The sequence below is a fragment of the Felis catus genome, chromosome A1 (assembly GCF_018350175.1).
Source record: "Felis catus isolate Fca126 chromosome A1, F.catus_Fca126_mat1.0, whole genome shotgun sequence".
Taxonomy (NCBI): domain Eukaryota; kingdom Metazoa; phylum Chordata; class Mammalia; order Carnivora; family Felidae; genus Felis; species Felis catus.
This window is the reverse complement of record NC_058368.1, coordinates 133,460,231-133,473,748: the sequence shown is the minus strand read 5'-3', so window position 1 is coordinate 133,473,748 and position 13,518 is coordinate 133,460,231. Positions and strand designations below refer to the sequence as shown.

At 41.9% G+C, this 13,518-nt stretch overlaps 1 protein-coding gene across 10 annotated transcripts in view; it reads right to left on the bottom strand.

Moving 5' to 3' along the window:
- The window catches only part of MAST4 (microtubule associated serine/threonine kinase family member 4), a 565,494-nt gene that overhangs the window by 469,028 nt on the left and 82,948 nt on the right, over positions 1–13,518 (bottom strand). Inside the window, exon 1 of one of the 10 annotated variants that reach the window (XM_045061531.1) lies at positions 1,937–2,906. The exons of the other annotated variants lie outside the window; for them this stretch is intronic. Coding sequence (XP_044917466.1) covers positions 1,937–1,966 — 30 coding nt within the window. The 5' untranslated portion in view covers positions 1,967–2,906. Of the gene's footprint in view, positions 1–1,936; positions 2,907–13,518 lie in introns of those variants that run through there. 10 annotated transcript variants of the gene reach the window in all.

Below are 13,518 nucleotides of genomic sequence, written 5' to 3'. Positions count from 1 at the left end.
CCAAGTCCAGCCTAGAGCTCAAAACTGGGGCACAGTACTATAGACAGGATTAACAGGAAATAGAATACTGGCAACCTATTACTCAACAGTTACTTTAAGTTCATTTATTTATTATGAGAGAGAGAGAGAGTGTGTACATGAGCAGGAGAGGGGCAAAGAGAGAGAGAGAGAGAGAAAGCCCAAGCAGGCTCAGCACTGTCAGCACAGACAGAGCTCTACTTGGGGCTTCAACTCACAAATCGTGAGATCATGACCTGAGCTGAAATCAAGAGTCAGATGCTTAACTGACAGAGCCATCCAGACCCGCCTCAACAGTTATTTCTTAAACACCATGACTAAGTTTTATGTATCACCTAATGTAGTCTTTGTAACAACCTGCGGATGATTGTTAGGATTCCCTTTTCACAGGTGAGGAAACTAAAGCTGAACACTTGGCACTTAATAAGTACTCAATACTACACTTATTTTTCTCATCAACAAATGAATCAACCCAAATGAGTGCACTTTTAAAGAATAACTGACACTCCAAACAGACATGGCATAATAAAAGAGATATAAAGGGTTACAAGAAAAAAATCAGGCACTCCAATTTGTGTCTTAATTATCAATTCTGGATCAAAAGCCCAGGAACAAGATTATAGTGTTGGCAAAAACGAGTCCACTTGGCCTTCTGGCATCTTCCACCCTGGAGACTACAAAAACACAGCAACCAACCTCATCGACCTGTATCATTCTTACACTTCATACAAAATTTGGACAAGCTAACAGTGTTCACATGTGTTAATGCTTCAAGTTCCTATAAAAGTTGTGACTCAAAATATTACCATCTCTGGGTTTCCAGGCAGCTCACATTTTCTGATGGCTATCAGGGTTCCAACTGGAACACAGATAAACACACCATTTTTTTTTCCTGATTTGATCTTTTATATACAAACTGAATGGCTATTTCTGAACTTTGGACATTTCTACGCATAACAAAACCACCTCACTGGATGGATGGAACAGGAAGTGACTGCAAGGGGACACAAGGGATGTTCCAGAAATGATCTAAAACTAAATTATGGTGATGGCTGCACAACTGTGATTTACTGAATTGCACACTTACATTGTATGGACTTTATGGTATACGGGGCACCTGGGTGGCTCAGTTGGTTAAGCGACTGACTTTGGCTCAGGTCATGATCTCACAGTCCATGAGTTGGAGCCCCGCATCGGGCTCTGTGCTGACAGCTCAGAGCCTGGAGCCTGCTTCGGATTCTGTGTTTCCCCTTCTCTCTACCCCTCCCCTGCTCACACTCTGTGTCTGTCTCTCAATAATAAATAAACGTTAAAAAAAAATGTTTTTAAACAAAAAAAAATCAAGCTGTTAAAACACCAGCAGCACTCCACTGCTACCTATCTGTTGAGTTCCCCCTGAGAAATCATGGTTGCTGGTTGGAAAAAAAAATTGTGACCTTGCTGCTCCTGTATCCTATGCCTCAATCTCCCTCCCATCACTGATCCAACTAATAAACATAGATGTTGTCAAAATGTAGAACATTTATTAGGAGAATGATTATACTTCCTTCAAATACTAAGTAATGCCTTCAGTATTACAGCGATTTTATTGACTTTTTTTTTTTAAAGGAATAATTTTTAAGGTTGCTGATGGCATCAATGCTGTGCAAAGTGAGCTTCAGATAACGCTGATCACATCCATGCCATCTTCTTTCTGCCTCTCTTGGCTGGGATCTGAGCACCTTCCTCACAGCACCAAAGGATTGCTTCAAGAGCTGGCGACCTACTGACACTTCCCTCACCAGACCTATGACCACCTGTGAGAAACGCTCTCCTGAAAGGCTGCAGACATGAAGTGACGTATTGTGCCAGCCACCTTGTCGGGAGGGGAACTCACAAGAACATGCATCCAAATCGGAACGAATCTTGACAGGCCTACCCTCAGAATACATCCAGTTTCCAGCCCCATGTTACTTCCTCTTGGTCAAAGCCAATGGTCTTTTCTCTCTTCAACTGGTGCAACTTGCCTCCTTGCTCCCATCCATCTTCCCTGGTGTCCGTTCTCAACACAGGAGCCAGAGCGATACTCCTACAATTTAAGTCATATCATGTCAAAACCATCCAGTTGCTTCCCTTCTACTCAATATAAGAGCCCAAATCTTGACAGTAGCCTCAAGGTCCCACATTCCTGGTTCCTGATACCTTTCTGATCTCCTTTTTTTTTTTTTACCATTCTGTCCCTCCTTGCTCACCTATTCCATCCACACCAACCTCTTTTTCTTCCATTACCCCAAACACAGTCCTACCTCAGGGCTTCTGCACCTGCTGCTCCTCTGCCTGGAGGGCTCTTGCCACAAATACCTACAAGCTGGCATGCTCACTTCATTCTGGCCTCCACTCAAATGTTACCCTGACAAAAAGCCTTCCTTACTCAACCTATCCCCTGTCATGGATACATGGTGTCTCACTGCCCCTTCTACCCTATGTTTCCCTCAGCACTTACTCCACCTGAATGGCAACATGTGTCATTATGTGGGTATTCATCCCCTATACATGAATGTCAGCGAGAGGAAAGACTATCTCCAGAGCCTGGAACGGAGCCTGGCTCATAGAAGATTCTAAATAAGTCCTTGGTGGGAGTAAGTCAATAAAAAGAGAGAAGCCCACATCAGAGAGCTAGAGAGCGCCTGGGATAAAGGACCTCCATGCTGTGTCAGGAGAGTTACACACTCCCAGAAGATCCAGCCAACAGTGCTAGACCTCCAGATGGAAGAAAGACAGAAGGCCAAGGAGGAAATCTTCATGAGCTAATTTTTCAATCACCAAAGTTCAATGTCTGCTCCTAAAAGCAATTACTCATTCAGGACTCATAGTTGGTTGCAGAAAACAACCCTTCTTTAATGAAACTTGTTAAACCAAGAATTTTTTTCCCCACTAACAGAAAAATACACAAAATACAAATAGAAGTGAACACAAAAGCCAATAAAAACTGAAAATACAAATACGGTATATTTTGAACCATATGTCAATTTAATTTTTAAAAAGTTTTGAACTGAGCAAGTCCAGTTTTTGGCAAAGTAGGGTGCTCTGAGAGGTGAAAACTAGTATTTCTGGGGCATTTTCATATATACAATTTTTTTTCTAACAACAACCTATGAGGTAGGTACGCCCACCACATCCCTCTGGTAAGAGTGCAGAGATTAAGTTACACGATTTGCTCAAGGCTGCGAAATCCAGCATGAGGACTTGACCTATTCCTTCCATTTCAAATCCATTTCTTTTTCCAACATTTATGTTGTTTATTGAAAATCAAGCCCTACGCCTGGGTGGCGCAGTCGGTTAAGCGTCCGACTTCAGCCAGGTCAGGATCTCGCGGTCTGCGAGTTCGAGCCCCGCGTCAGGCTCTGGGCTGATGGCTCAGAGCCTGGAACCTGTTTCCGATTCTGTGTCTCCCTCTCTCTCTGCCCCTCCCGGCTCATGCTCTGTCTCTCTCTGTCCCAAAAGTAAATAAACGTTGAAAAAAAAAAAATTAAAAAAAAAAAAAAAAGAAAGAAAATCAAGCCCTAAAAAAAAAAGAGTAAAAATTTTCTTTAAAATGAAACCCTAACTAAAGAAACATCTAAATTCAAACAGTGGTAGCCTTAAGCCCTTAAGAAACTCAAGATCAGAAAATCAAGGTCCAATGGATCACAGGAAACTAGACGAGTAAATGCACACTGGCTTGTCTTCTGTGAGATCCACCCCAGCAAGAAAATCATGGAGTGAAACCAATAACTAGTTCTAAGAGGGTCTGCAGAGAGAGACCAAGGAATGCACCTTAGTGATTATAAAAGGGAACAGAGGCAAAACACCACCAAAAGAAAATACAGCCAGGGGCGCCTAGGTGGCGCAGTCGGTTAAGCGTCCGACTTCAGCTAGGTCACGATCTCGCGGTCCGGGAGTTCGAGCCCGGCCTCAGGCTCTGGGCTGATGGCTCAGAGCCTGGAGCCTGTTTCCGATTCTGTGTCTCCCTCTCTCTCTGCTCCTCCCCCGTTCATGCTCTCTCTCTGTCCCAAAAATAAAAAAATAAGTAAATTAAAAAAAGAAAAAAAGAAAAAAAAAGAAAATACAGCCAGGTACCACAAAACATCCGACATGAATGCCACCATCTTAGAATGCATTTAAGATACATTTATAAAAAAGCAAGCAAGCCACGTAATTTATCCCCAAAGTCATCCACATCCAACCTACACAGTACTGACCAAATGTGAGTCACTTACTACAATTCAAACTTAATCATCAACTGCTGAAATATTAAAAGACACATTAGTAGTGACTTCAATAATACTAGTCATTAGCAATGAAAATCAATATTTTAATAATAAATTATATTAATGATTACATTAATGATTAAGGTAGTACATGTACTTCATTCTATTATAAATACTAAAGGCAAACCATATTTACAATCTAACACCAAAAATTAAAAACTTATTTCCTGAGGCACCTGCATGGCTCACTTGGTTGAGCATTTGACTCTTGATTTCAGCTCAGGTCATGATCCCAGGAATGTGGGATCAAGCCCTGCATAGGGCTCTGTGCTAAGCATGTAGCCAACTTGGGATTTATTTTGCTTGCTTGCTTGCTTGCTTGCTTTCCTTCTTTCTTTCTTTCCTTTGCTATTTCTCTTTTTCTTTTTCTTTCTCTTTTTTCTTTCTGTTTCTTTCTCTCTCTCTTTCCCTTTCTCTCTCTCCCCCCCCACTCTCCCCTCTGCCCTGCTCACACTCTCTAAAATAAATTTAAAAAATAAGAAAATAAAAACATATTTCCTAATTATAGTCTTAAATCATTCCAAAGGTCTATTTCTCAGTATGTTAATGTACAAAGACTAAAAACACAAAGAAAAAAACAAAACAAAACAAAACAAAAAAACCACAAACACACATTGAACAATTTGCTTTAGAAAACAAAAGTATCTGTACATGCTATCCAGAAATCCTAATACAGGGACAACATATATATATATATATATATATATATATATATATATATATATATATATATATATATGTCACAGCCCCATTTCATACAGGGAAAGCATTGGCTCTCAGTCTTTCTTTACGTAAGTACAGTTGAATATTCAGAGACAGAAGAACACATGAAGGCACTTCCACGCAGGACAATCTTTAGGAAAAATCAACTAGAAAGGCATACTCCTAAATGGTCTGTACAAGAATGGCACTGGGAAGTTTAAAATGAAAAATAAATAAATATTTTGAACTATTAATAAAGCTTTGCAATAAGCCACTTTTTTCTACTTCAGTGTGACTTCGGGGCTGATAAAATTCTAACAGGCTGCCCAGTTTTGACAAGTTCTCACAACATTAACACAAAAGTCAAAAAACATTTATGCAGATCACACCGAAATCTTAGGCTCAGAGGATTTCACCAAGATTAGGGAAAGTATCAACTAGGAAACAAAGAACAACTATCTGTATAAGGTTAGGATAAGGAAAGAGGAACTACCAGGATTTTCCATCATGAACTAGCAGACAAATTTCTATCAACCATCTTGGTGTTAACGAATGCAAAGGCAGTTTAAGTCTGCTTTTCAGGGATGCCCGGGTGGCTCAGTGGGTTGAGCATCTGACTTCTGCTCAGGTCACGATCTCACAGTCCATAGGTTCAAGCCCTGTATCTGGCTCTCTGTTTTCAGCTCAGAGCCTGGAGCCTGCTTTGGATTCTATGTCTCCCTCTCTCCCTGCCCCTTCCCCACTCATGCTCTCTCTCCAACCAATAAAAACATTAAAAAAATATATTTTAAATAAGTCTCCTTTTCAAACTACAATTCATTATTACCTGTGCTCCCACTAGAGCAAACACAAACTTAGCCATTTCCATTTGAGCCCTAATACCATATGCTACGAGGGAGGGAGGGAAATGGCTGTAGGGTCACAGCCATACCGGCCTAAGGACACCAGGCTACGGACAGTACCAAGGACCGCCACAACAGCAACGAGGCGGCCCCTTCACACACCATCTGCAGTCACAGCTGCACCGTCCAATGGTTCATTCCTACCAAACCAGTTGTGGCACAGCTACCGTGACACAGGCGCTGCTGACGGAGTCAGTGACTGAGACAGAGCGCCTTCAGAACTCCAGCGCAAGTACAGGGAGATGGAGGAACATCACCGAAACCAGGCACACCCTTGAGAACAGGAGGTTCCCTGAAGACAATCGAGTAGGGCCTGTGCTCCAGAATGCCAGGGCTGGGGGGACGGGGGTGCTGCTTCAGCTAGGGCGGTGAGGACATTTTTCTGAGGAAGTCCACCTCTGACTGAGAATTAAATAATGAGGAGAAAACAACCACAAGATCTAAGGCAGACAGCCTTTAAGGAAGAAACCACAGCAAACTCTAAGACTCGGAGACGAGAGCTAGGTACTAAAGACGGAAGCAGGAGGGTGAGTGTAGCTGGCGAGGCTTTGGTGGGGGGAGGGTCAAAAACTGGCGAACAGGGCTGGGTCACGCCTGGCCTGGGGGTGGCAAAAAAAGTAAGTGTGGTTTTAGCCTAATTGCATTTTGAGGACACTGGTAGATTTAAGCTGAAGAGTGACAGGACTTAGTTTATGCTTTACACAAGATACAAGCTGATAAACAAGGCAAGGATGTCAGGAAGGACGAAGAGGGAGATCAGCACCGGGAGCCCTAGTGCACAAGGTGGTGCTGTGTGAGGGTTATGACAATGGAGGTGGTGAGAAACGGTGGTGCAGTCGCTTAAGCGTCCAACTTCAGCTCAGGTCATGACCTCACGGTCCTGGAGTTCGAGCCCCAGGTCGGGCTCTGTGCTGGCAGCTCAGAGCCTGGAGCCTGCTTCTGCTTCTGTGTCTCCCTCGCTCTCTGCCCGTGCCCCACTCACATTCTGTCTCTGTCTCTCTCAAAAATAAATAAACATTAAAAAAAATTTTAAGTAAAAACAACTCCACCAAAAGTTCTATTGCTCAGCCTGCCTTAAAAGTCACCATCTGAAACATGACTGGAAAAGAAATTCTTTAACTGTATTTTCTTCTTTCACAACTCAAACGAGGACATGAAGGAAGCCCAGAAAGGGTCAACAGCTTGGATGAAGTAATCACAGTCAAGGCAAGAGAAGGGAGCAATGAGGTATCTTTCTGAACATGCCAGTAAGAAAAGAAAAGGAAGTATGAAAATTTTGTGAAAACTGATAGTTAATGGCATATGACATTTTAGCTCAAGGGTGGGAAGCAATAACCAGAAGACAACCACAGCAGCTACTTTCTCATCTTCAAAAAATGAAAACAAACTTTTAGGGATGCCCGGGTGGCTCAGTCGGTTAAGCATCCAACTTCGGCTCAGGTCATGATCTCACAGCTCCGTGAGTTGGAGCCCCGCGTCCGGCTCTGTGCCGACACCTCAGAGCCTGGAGCCTGTTTCTGATTCTGTGCCTCCCTCTTTCTCTGCCCCTCCCCTGCTCATGCTCGCTCCCATGCTTGCTCTCTCAAAAAATAAATAGATAGATAGATTTTTTTAAAATTTATAAAACTTTTACAGTTTGTCAACAAAGGTTATGTGGCTTCTGAAATAATATGAGAAACATAAAAATTAATCTCATTCCCCGATTGTCACCCTTATTACCAGCACTAAATACCTTATACTAATGAAATATTCCCAAGGTTTTCAAATGCTTCTTTATTCATTATTTAATCCTCAAATGAGTAACCCTGTGAAGTTGACAAGGTGGGTATCATGGGTCCCGTTTTACAAATGAGGAAACTGAGGCATTAAAATCTAAATGACTCATCTAAGGTCAAATGCCCAGTTAGTGGGGGAACAGGAAAAGTGTTTCCCTAAATCAGAGCTTTTCCATCACCCCACACAGATTAATTATTACTTATAATGATTAATGCAGGATTCTGACTGCCCCAGAAAGTTTCCATATCACATGCCTACAATATACGCAAAGCTTTCCAACAGAGGAAGCCAATTCTAGATGCACCCAAATCATGTGAGAAAACAACCCAAAATATCTACGTTACTAGTCCATAAGATCTGAAGAATATAACTTGAGATGCTGTTACCCCTTGTAATACTTAAGTTTCCCATGCAGGAAAGCATGTTCAATATACTACAGTACCAGACCCTGTACCTTTTAATGACTGTCAGGATAATAAGTGAGCTGTTTAATTAGACATGTAGAGCTAAGGTTACATAGTCACTGGAGATGTTATTCATCAACTTCAGGGACAAGCACCTTGAAGTAACTAGCACAGGCTGGTCAAGGGCAGATCTAGAATTCCCAACCGATTTGAACTTTTAAGATCCAGGCAGGTCAAACAAACAATGAGGTGCTAGGCTGAAGTTTTACAGGCAAGGTAGAACAGTAGTAAGTTTCAGAAGAAAGGCACAGTAAGAGAGAAGCCTCTGAGAATGGAAAAGCTCAGCAAAAAAAGAGTAAAAGGAGTTCATCTTAAGGAGCAACAAGAGGAGACTAAGGGAGAATTGTCAGTGGGGGCTCTTAATTCGAGTACTTCAAGGAAACCGACATTCCTCTTCCCCTGGGACTAAAGAAATCCTGTCTAGGGTACAAATCGATTCTGGCCTCTAAGAGATCACAAGATATTTCAGCAGAGACCTAAGATAAAATGAGGAAGCAACATGAGAGCAGATAGTCTGAAGAAAAGAATACTAAGTAACAATTAACGGTCTCCACGAATATGAAGCATTTTTATTAAGATCAAAGTAGCCAACTGTCTTCATTTTCACTGAAGCTTAAATTGCAAAAAAGAAACTGTTTAAGCAGAGCGGTTACTGGCTCCTAAAGACACTGCTACTAAGAGACTCTCAGATCCTCCTTTCAAATTTTTTTTCCAATGACAGGATAAACGTTGAGAAGCCTGAAAAGCCGGGACTAAGTTCTTTTGTGGTTTTACTCTGATGAGGAAAGGTTAGGGACATAAATTTAAATGTTGACCTTTTAAACCGAATTTTACAAAATGTTCCTCTTCAGTGACTGGAGTGACTTCCATGGGAAGGTCTTCACTCGATCTGTTCTATTGGCCACGGTGGCCAGTCTTGGTCCAAGCAAGATCCTTTCCCACCTCTCCCATCACCTAAAAGGGCCCAAGAAATCATCCTAGTTCTCAGACCAGGCAATCACTGCCCTGAACGGGAATCGTTTTTCCATAAGGTAGTCTATTACGATATAACAATCCTTCCTTTCTCTTTGTCTCATTCCAGAAGCAATGGGAAAGATTCTGCAATACTCACCAGTCATGTAAGAGAGTCTGTGGAAGGACTGATACTTTTCCTGTCTGAGGTAACAGAATAAAGACATAAAGACCCAGCACCCCTTTTCATGCTTACCCTTGCACCAGAGCACAGGGTCCTGGCCATCCCTGCACGTTTAACCTCTGAAGAATTCAGCTCTACAAAATAGTGAGGAGTTAGCCTGGCTGGTAAAGCTCAGGTCTAAAACTTGGTCTAAAACCATGAACAGAGCTGGTTCCAGAGAGTGCTCTACTAGGAGGTATGACTGCCAGAACATTCCTAAGATTACTTCATACCTGTTTGAGTAAGTGTGTCAAAGCTGCAACCACCCTTACCAATGGGCCCAGTGTCACTAACACTGTAGCAAGGTCTTAGAAAATGGGTCGGCCCCTTTGGTCTTCTTGGCATAGATGCACTCCAAGGCAAAGGCTTCTGAACCTAGAGGGAACTGGGCTTAAAAATGGATATGGACTTAGCATGACCTTAGGATCGTGAGTCACACTGCATTAATGTCCAAACCAAGCTAAAGGTTTACCCAACAGTGGAAAAATTTGACAATTCTCATGGATGTAAGACCTGGCTATAAAAGACAGTCCGACAGCTTATGCCATACAAGGTAATGTTCTGTGCTGTACATACGCACCTGGAAAACTGCTACAGCACTTGAAAATATGGCAGAAAATACCAACTGAATTGAGGACCAAAGTCTTTCTGAAAATCACCTTTATCCTTAAAAAAAAAAAAAAAAAAAAGCAGCAGAAGGAGAGTTATGAACCAAACAAGGTTATGACAAAGTTACGAACTGTAACAAACAACTTCAGACAGGTAACTGAAGTTAGGACTCCTATCAATCCAACTAAAAAAAATTTTTTTTTAATTTTTTTAATGTTTATTTTTGAGAGAGAGAGAGAGAAAGAGAGAGAGCATGAGAGGGGGAGGGGCAGAGAGAGAGAGGGAGACACAGAATTGGAAGCATGCTCCAGCTCTGAGGTGTCAGCACAGAACCGGACATGGGGCTTGAACTCACGGACTGTGAGATCACGAAATGAGCTGAAGTCAGACACTTAACTGACTGAGCCACCCAGGTGCCCCAATAACTTTTTTTGAATAGAACATCCTCTGCAGACTTGAGTTTCACCCTTACAAATGGCAATCAACTGAAAACCACTAACAATAAAAAGGTTAGCTAAATAAGAGTAAAATATGATGACTATATTGTACTGTTTCAATTTTGTTTAAATGCTTTCCGTATAAGGTGTGAAATTAGGTATTTGACAATATCAGAAACATACATGCTATTATCTCTGCCCATAGAGCTCACAAAGTCTTACAAGGCTGTGGGAAGGATGCAGAGGCAGTGTGAAATGGAGTAGGGAGAAAGTAGAACTTATGAAGTAATTTTCAAACAAAACTTTTTAGTGTTTTTATTTATTTTTGAGAGGGAGGGAGGGAGGGAGGGAGGGAGGGGGAGGGAGGGAGGGAGGGAGAGAGAGAGAGAGAGAGAGAGAGAGAGAGAGAGAGAGAGAGAGAGAGACTGAGCCTGAGTAGGGCTGGGGCAGAGAGAGAGGCAGATGCAGAATCCAAAGCAGGCTCCAGGCTCCGAGGGGTCAGCTCAGAGCCCAATGCAGGGCTTGAACCCACGAACCGTGAGATCATGACCTGAGCCAAAGTCAGATGCTTAACCGACTGAGCCAGTCAGGCACCCCTATTTTTTTTTAAAAAGAGCTTAACATGTAGGGATAGGAGTGGGGTGGAAACATAGGCAAGGAGTTGACTGCAGGCTGCTAAGGAAGCAATCCAACATGGGGCATACAAGTGGAAATCTGGTATTGTGGAATACACTTTTTTTTTTTAATGTTTGTTTATTATGACAGAGAGAGAGCTGGGGAGGGGCAGAGAGAGAAGCAGAGAGAATCCCAAGCAGGATCTGCACTGTCACTGCAGAGCCGGACACGGGTCTGGAACCCACAAACCCTGAGATCATGACCTGAGCCAAAACCAAGAGTTGGATGCTTAACCGACTGAGCCACCCAGGTGCCCCTGAAATACTGCACAATGTTTTTAAGTTCCACTGTGGCATCGGAGCTAATGGAGGAAAACTTTGTTCTAGCAAGCGACAGCTGAGAAACATTAACTGGAGACATTCCTTTCAATCTTAATAAAACAGGTTTTACTTCTGGGACAAATTATCTTATTTTAAATCTCCACATTAATAAATTCATTAGGAATTTTCAGCTTTGCTTAGAAAAAACCATTTATATAAAAATTTCATGTACTTTTCAAAGTATACACAGCCTTACCAAAAATACAACAATAACAGTAGCAACTAATAATGGCTAACATTTGTTGAACATGGATTACCTTACTGATACTGGTCTAAATACTTAAATGTATCAATTCAGTTCATCGTAAATCCACCTTCTGAGGTTAAGTTTATTATCTCCGTTTTATCGATACGGAACCTGAGGTTTAAAAAGGTTAATGCTAGCCTAAGGTCACAAAACTATTGTCAGAGCCAAGATTTTAACTTAGGTAGTCTGACTCTAACACCGGATTTTTTTTTTTTTTTTTAAGTAAGCTCTAACCCAGTGTGGAGCTTAAACTCAACGCCATGCATTCACGAGTCACCTCCTCCACCAACTGAGCCAGACAGGCACCCCAATAATGCTGATATTCTTAACCTCTATGCTCTGGTGGAAAGAACCATCACTCTTCCCTCCAAAGCCAACTTCAATAAAAAGTACATCCTCTTTCTGTAGTAAGGAACACAGTAATAAGACCTATCTCCTCCAGCCTACTGCCATAGCACCCTGGACACGCCGAACCTTGTCTGATAAGCTTCATCTCTTAAACATGGCTCCCCAAGATCCAACAAAGGACAAAATTATGGTGAATCTGACTCTTTCTATGAAACATCTATGTAACCAGTACCATTCTGTGGGGAGATTTTTCTTCCCTAGTCTTATTAATGATTTAAGAAAAAATTCTGTGGAAAGTAATAGGAGCAAAGTGATCAACTATGTGTGTGTCCAGTGAAACAACTAGGCAAACATTTTATTTCTTAACACCTCTGTCCTGCTTTTAGCTCTTTCTGTTTTATGTTCTCTGGTCCTTTAGAATTTAACAGATTATCTTTATAGAACTCATGTGGCCATGTGTGGAGTAACTTTGTTACATGTGCCCAAGCCCACACCCATCTGTTCCTGTTCTTACACTGTAAGAGCTACTAGAATCCTAGAGGCTCCCAGCATGCCCTTTTACATCCCTGCAAGAGCCCAGCAGGTGCTGACCGGCCATCACCAAAGGCGGCTTCTCTGTAGCATTTCTAAACTGTCAAGAAAATGACCGCCCCTTCCTAACTCTTCCTCTTCTACTGTAAGCCCTCAAAAATTACCAGACCTCATCAGTTCCAGGAACACTGGGATAAAAATGCAAACTCTACCTGCTTGTAATTGGCAAAGCAACTTTTACATTTTATACATATGACTAATTAGACAGGTGACTGGCAACCAGACCTTTAGGAAATGTTTCAATCTTCACTTTTAGCCAAATGTTTATGTATAAAACATAGTTTTACTCTCTCTCTCTCTCTCTCTCTCTCTCTCTCTCTCTCTCAGCCTCTCTCCTTCCAGAGCAATTTATGAACCTGATTTGCAAACACATTTAATTGAAACTAGTGTTGCTTCAAATGAAATTTCTACTTAACTGCTAAGTGTGTGTGAATTATTAACTAGTGCTCTTCGAGAATAGAACCTAAAAAAGACCAAAAAAAAAAAAAAAACCACTCTTGTTATAGCTGCAAGATTCAAGAAATAACTAAGTTTTTCCCATGACAACTGTACCATACGCTCCTTTCCCCCAGTTGCACTGTCTACCTTCATGTTCCTGGACAGCCATGCAGGAAGAGGGCCATTCAGATCTGTGCCATAGATGGATGGAAAAACAGTACAACTGGCCTGCAGAGCAAAAGTTGCCTAGGCTTTCCTCGGAAGTACGGGACAAAACTCACTGACCTTCCTTGAGTATCCACTACCCTACTGTGACTTTTTAAAACAGGCTGCCATGTTAGTACTTAGAGTGAAAAATACCTAAGACCCATATGCCCCGATTCCATGATTCCTAAGGCAAAACACCTGTCTTCCCACCATAAACCTGTACCCTCCACTCTAATTTGTCTGCCACCATGAATAGTACATTTTGGTCTCAGGTCAATATGAATACCAGTTTCTACATTATCTCAGGCCACCCACTGGTTC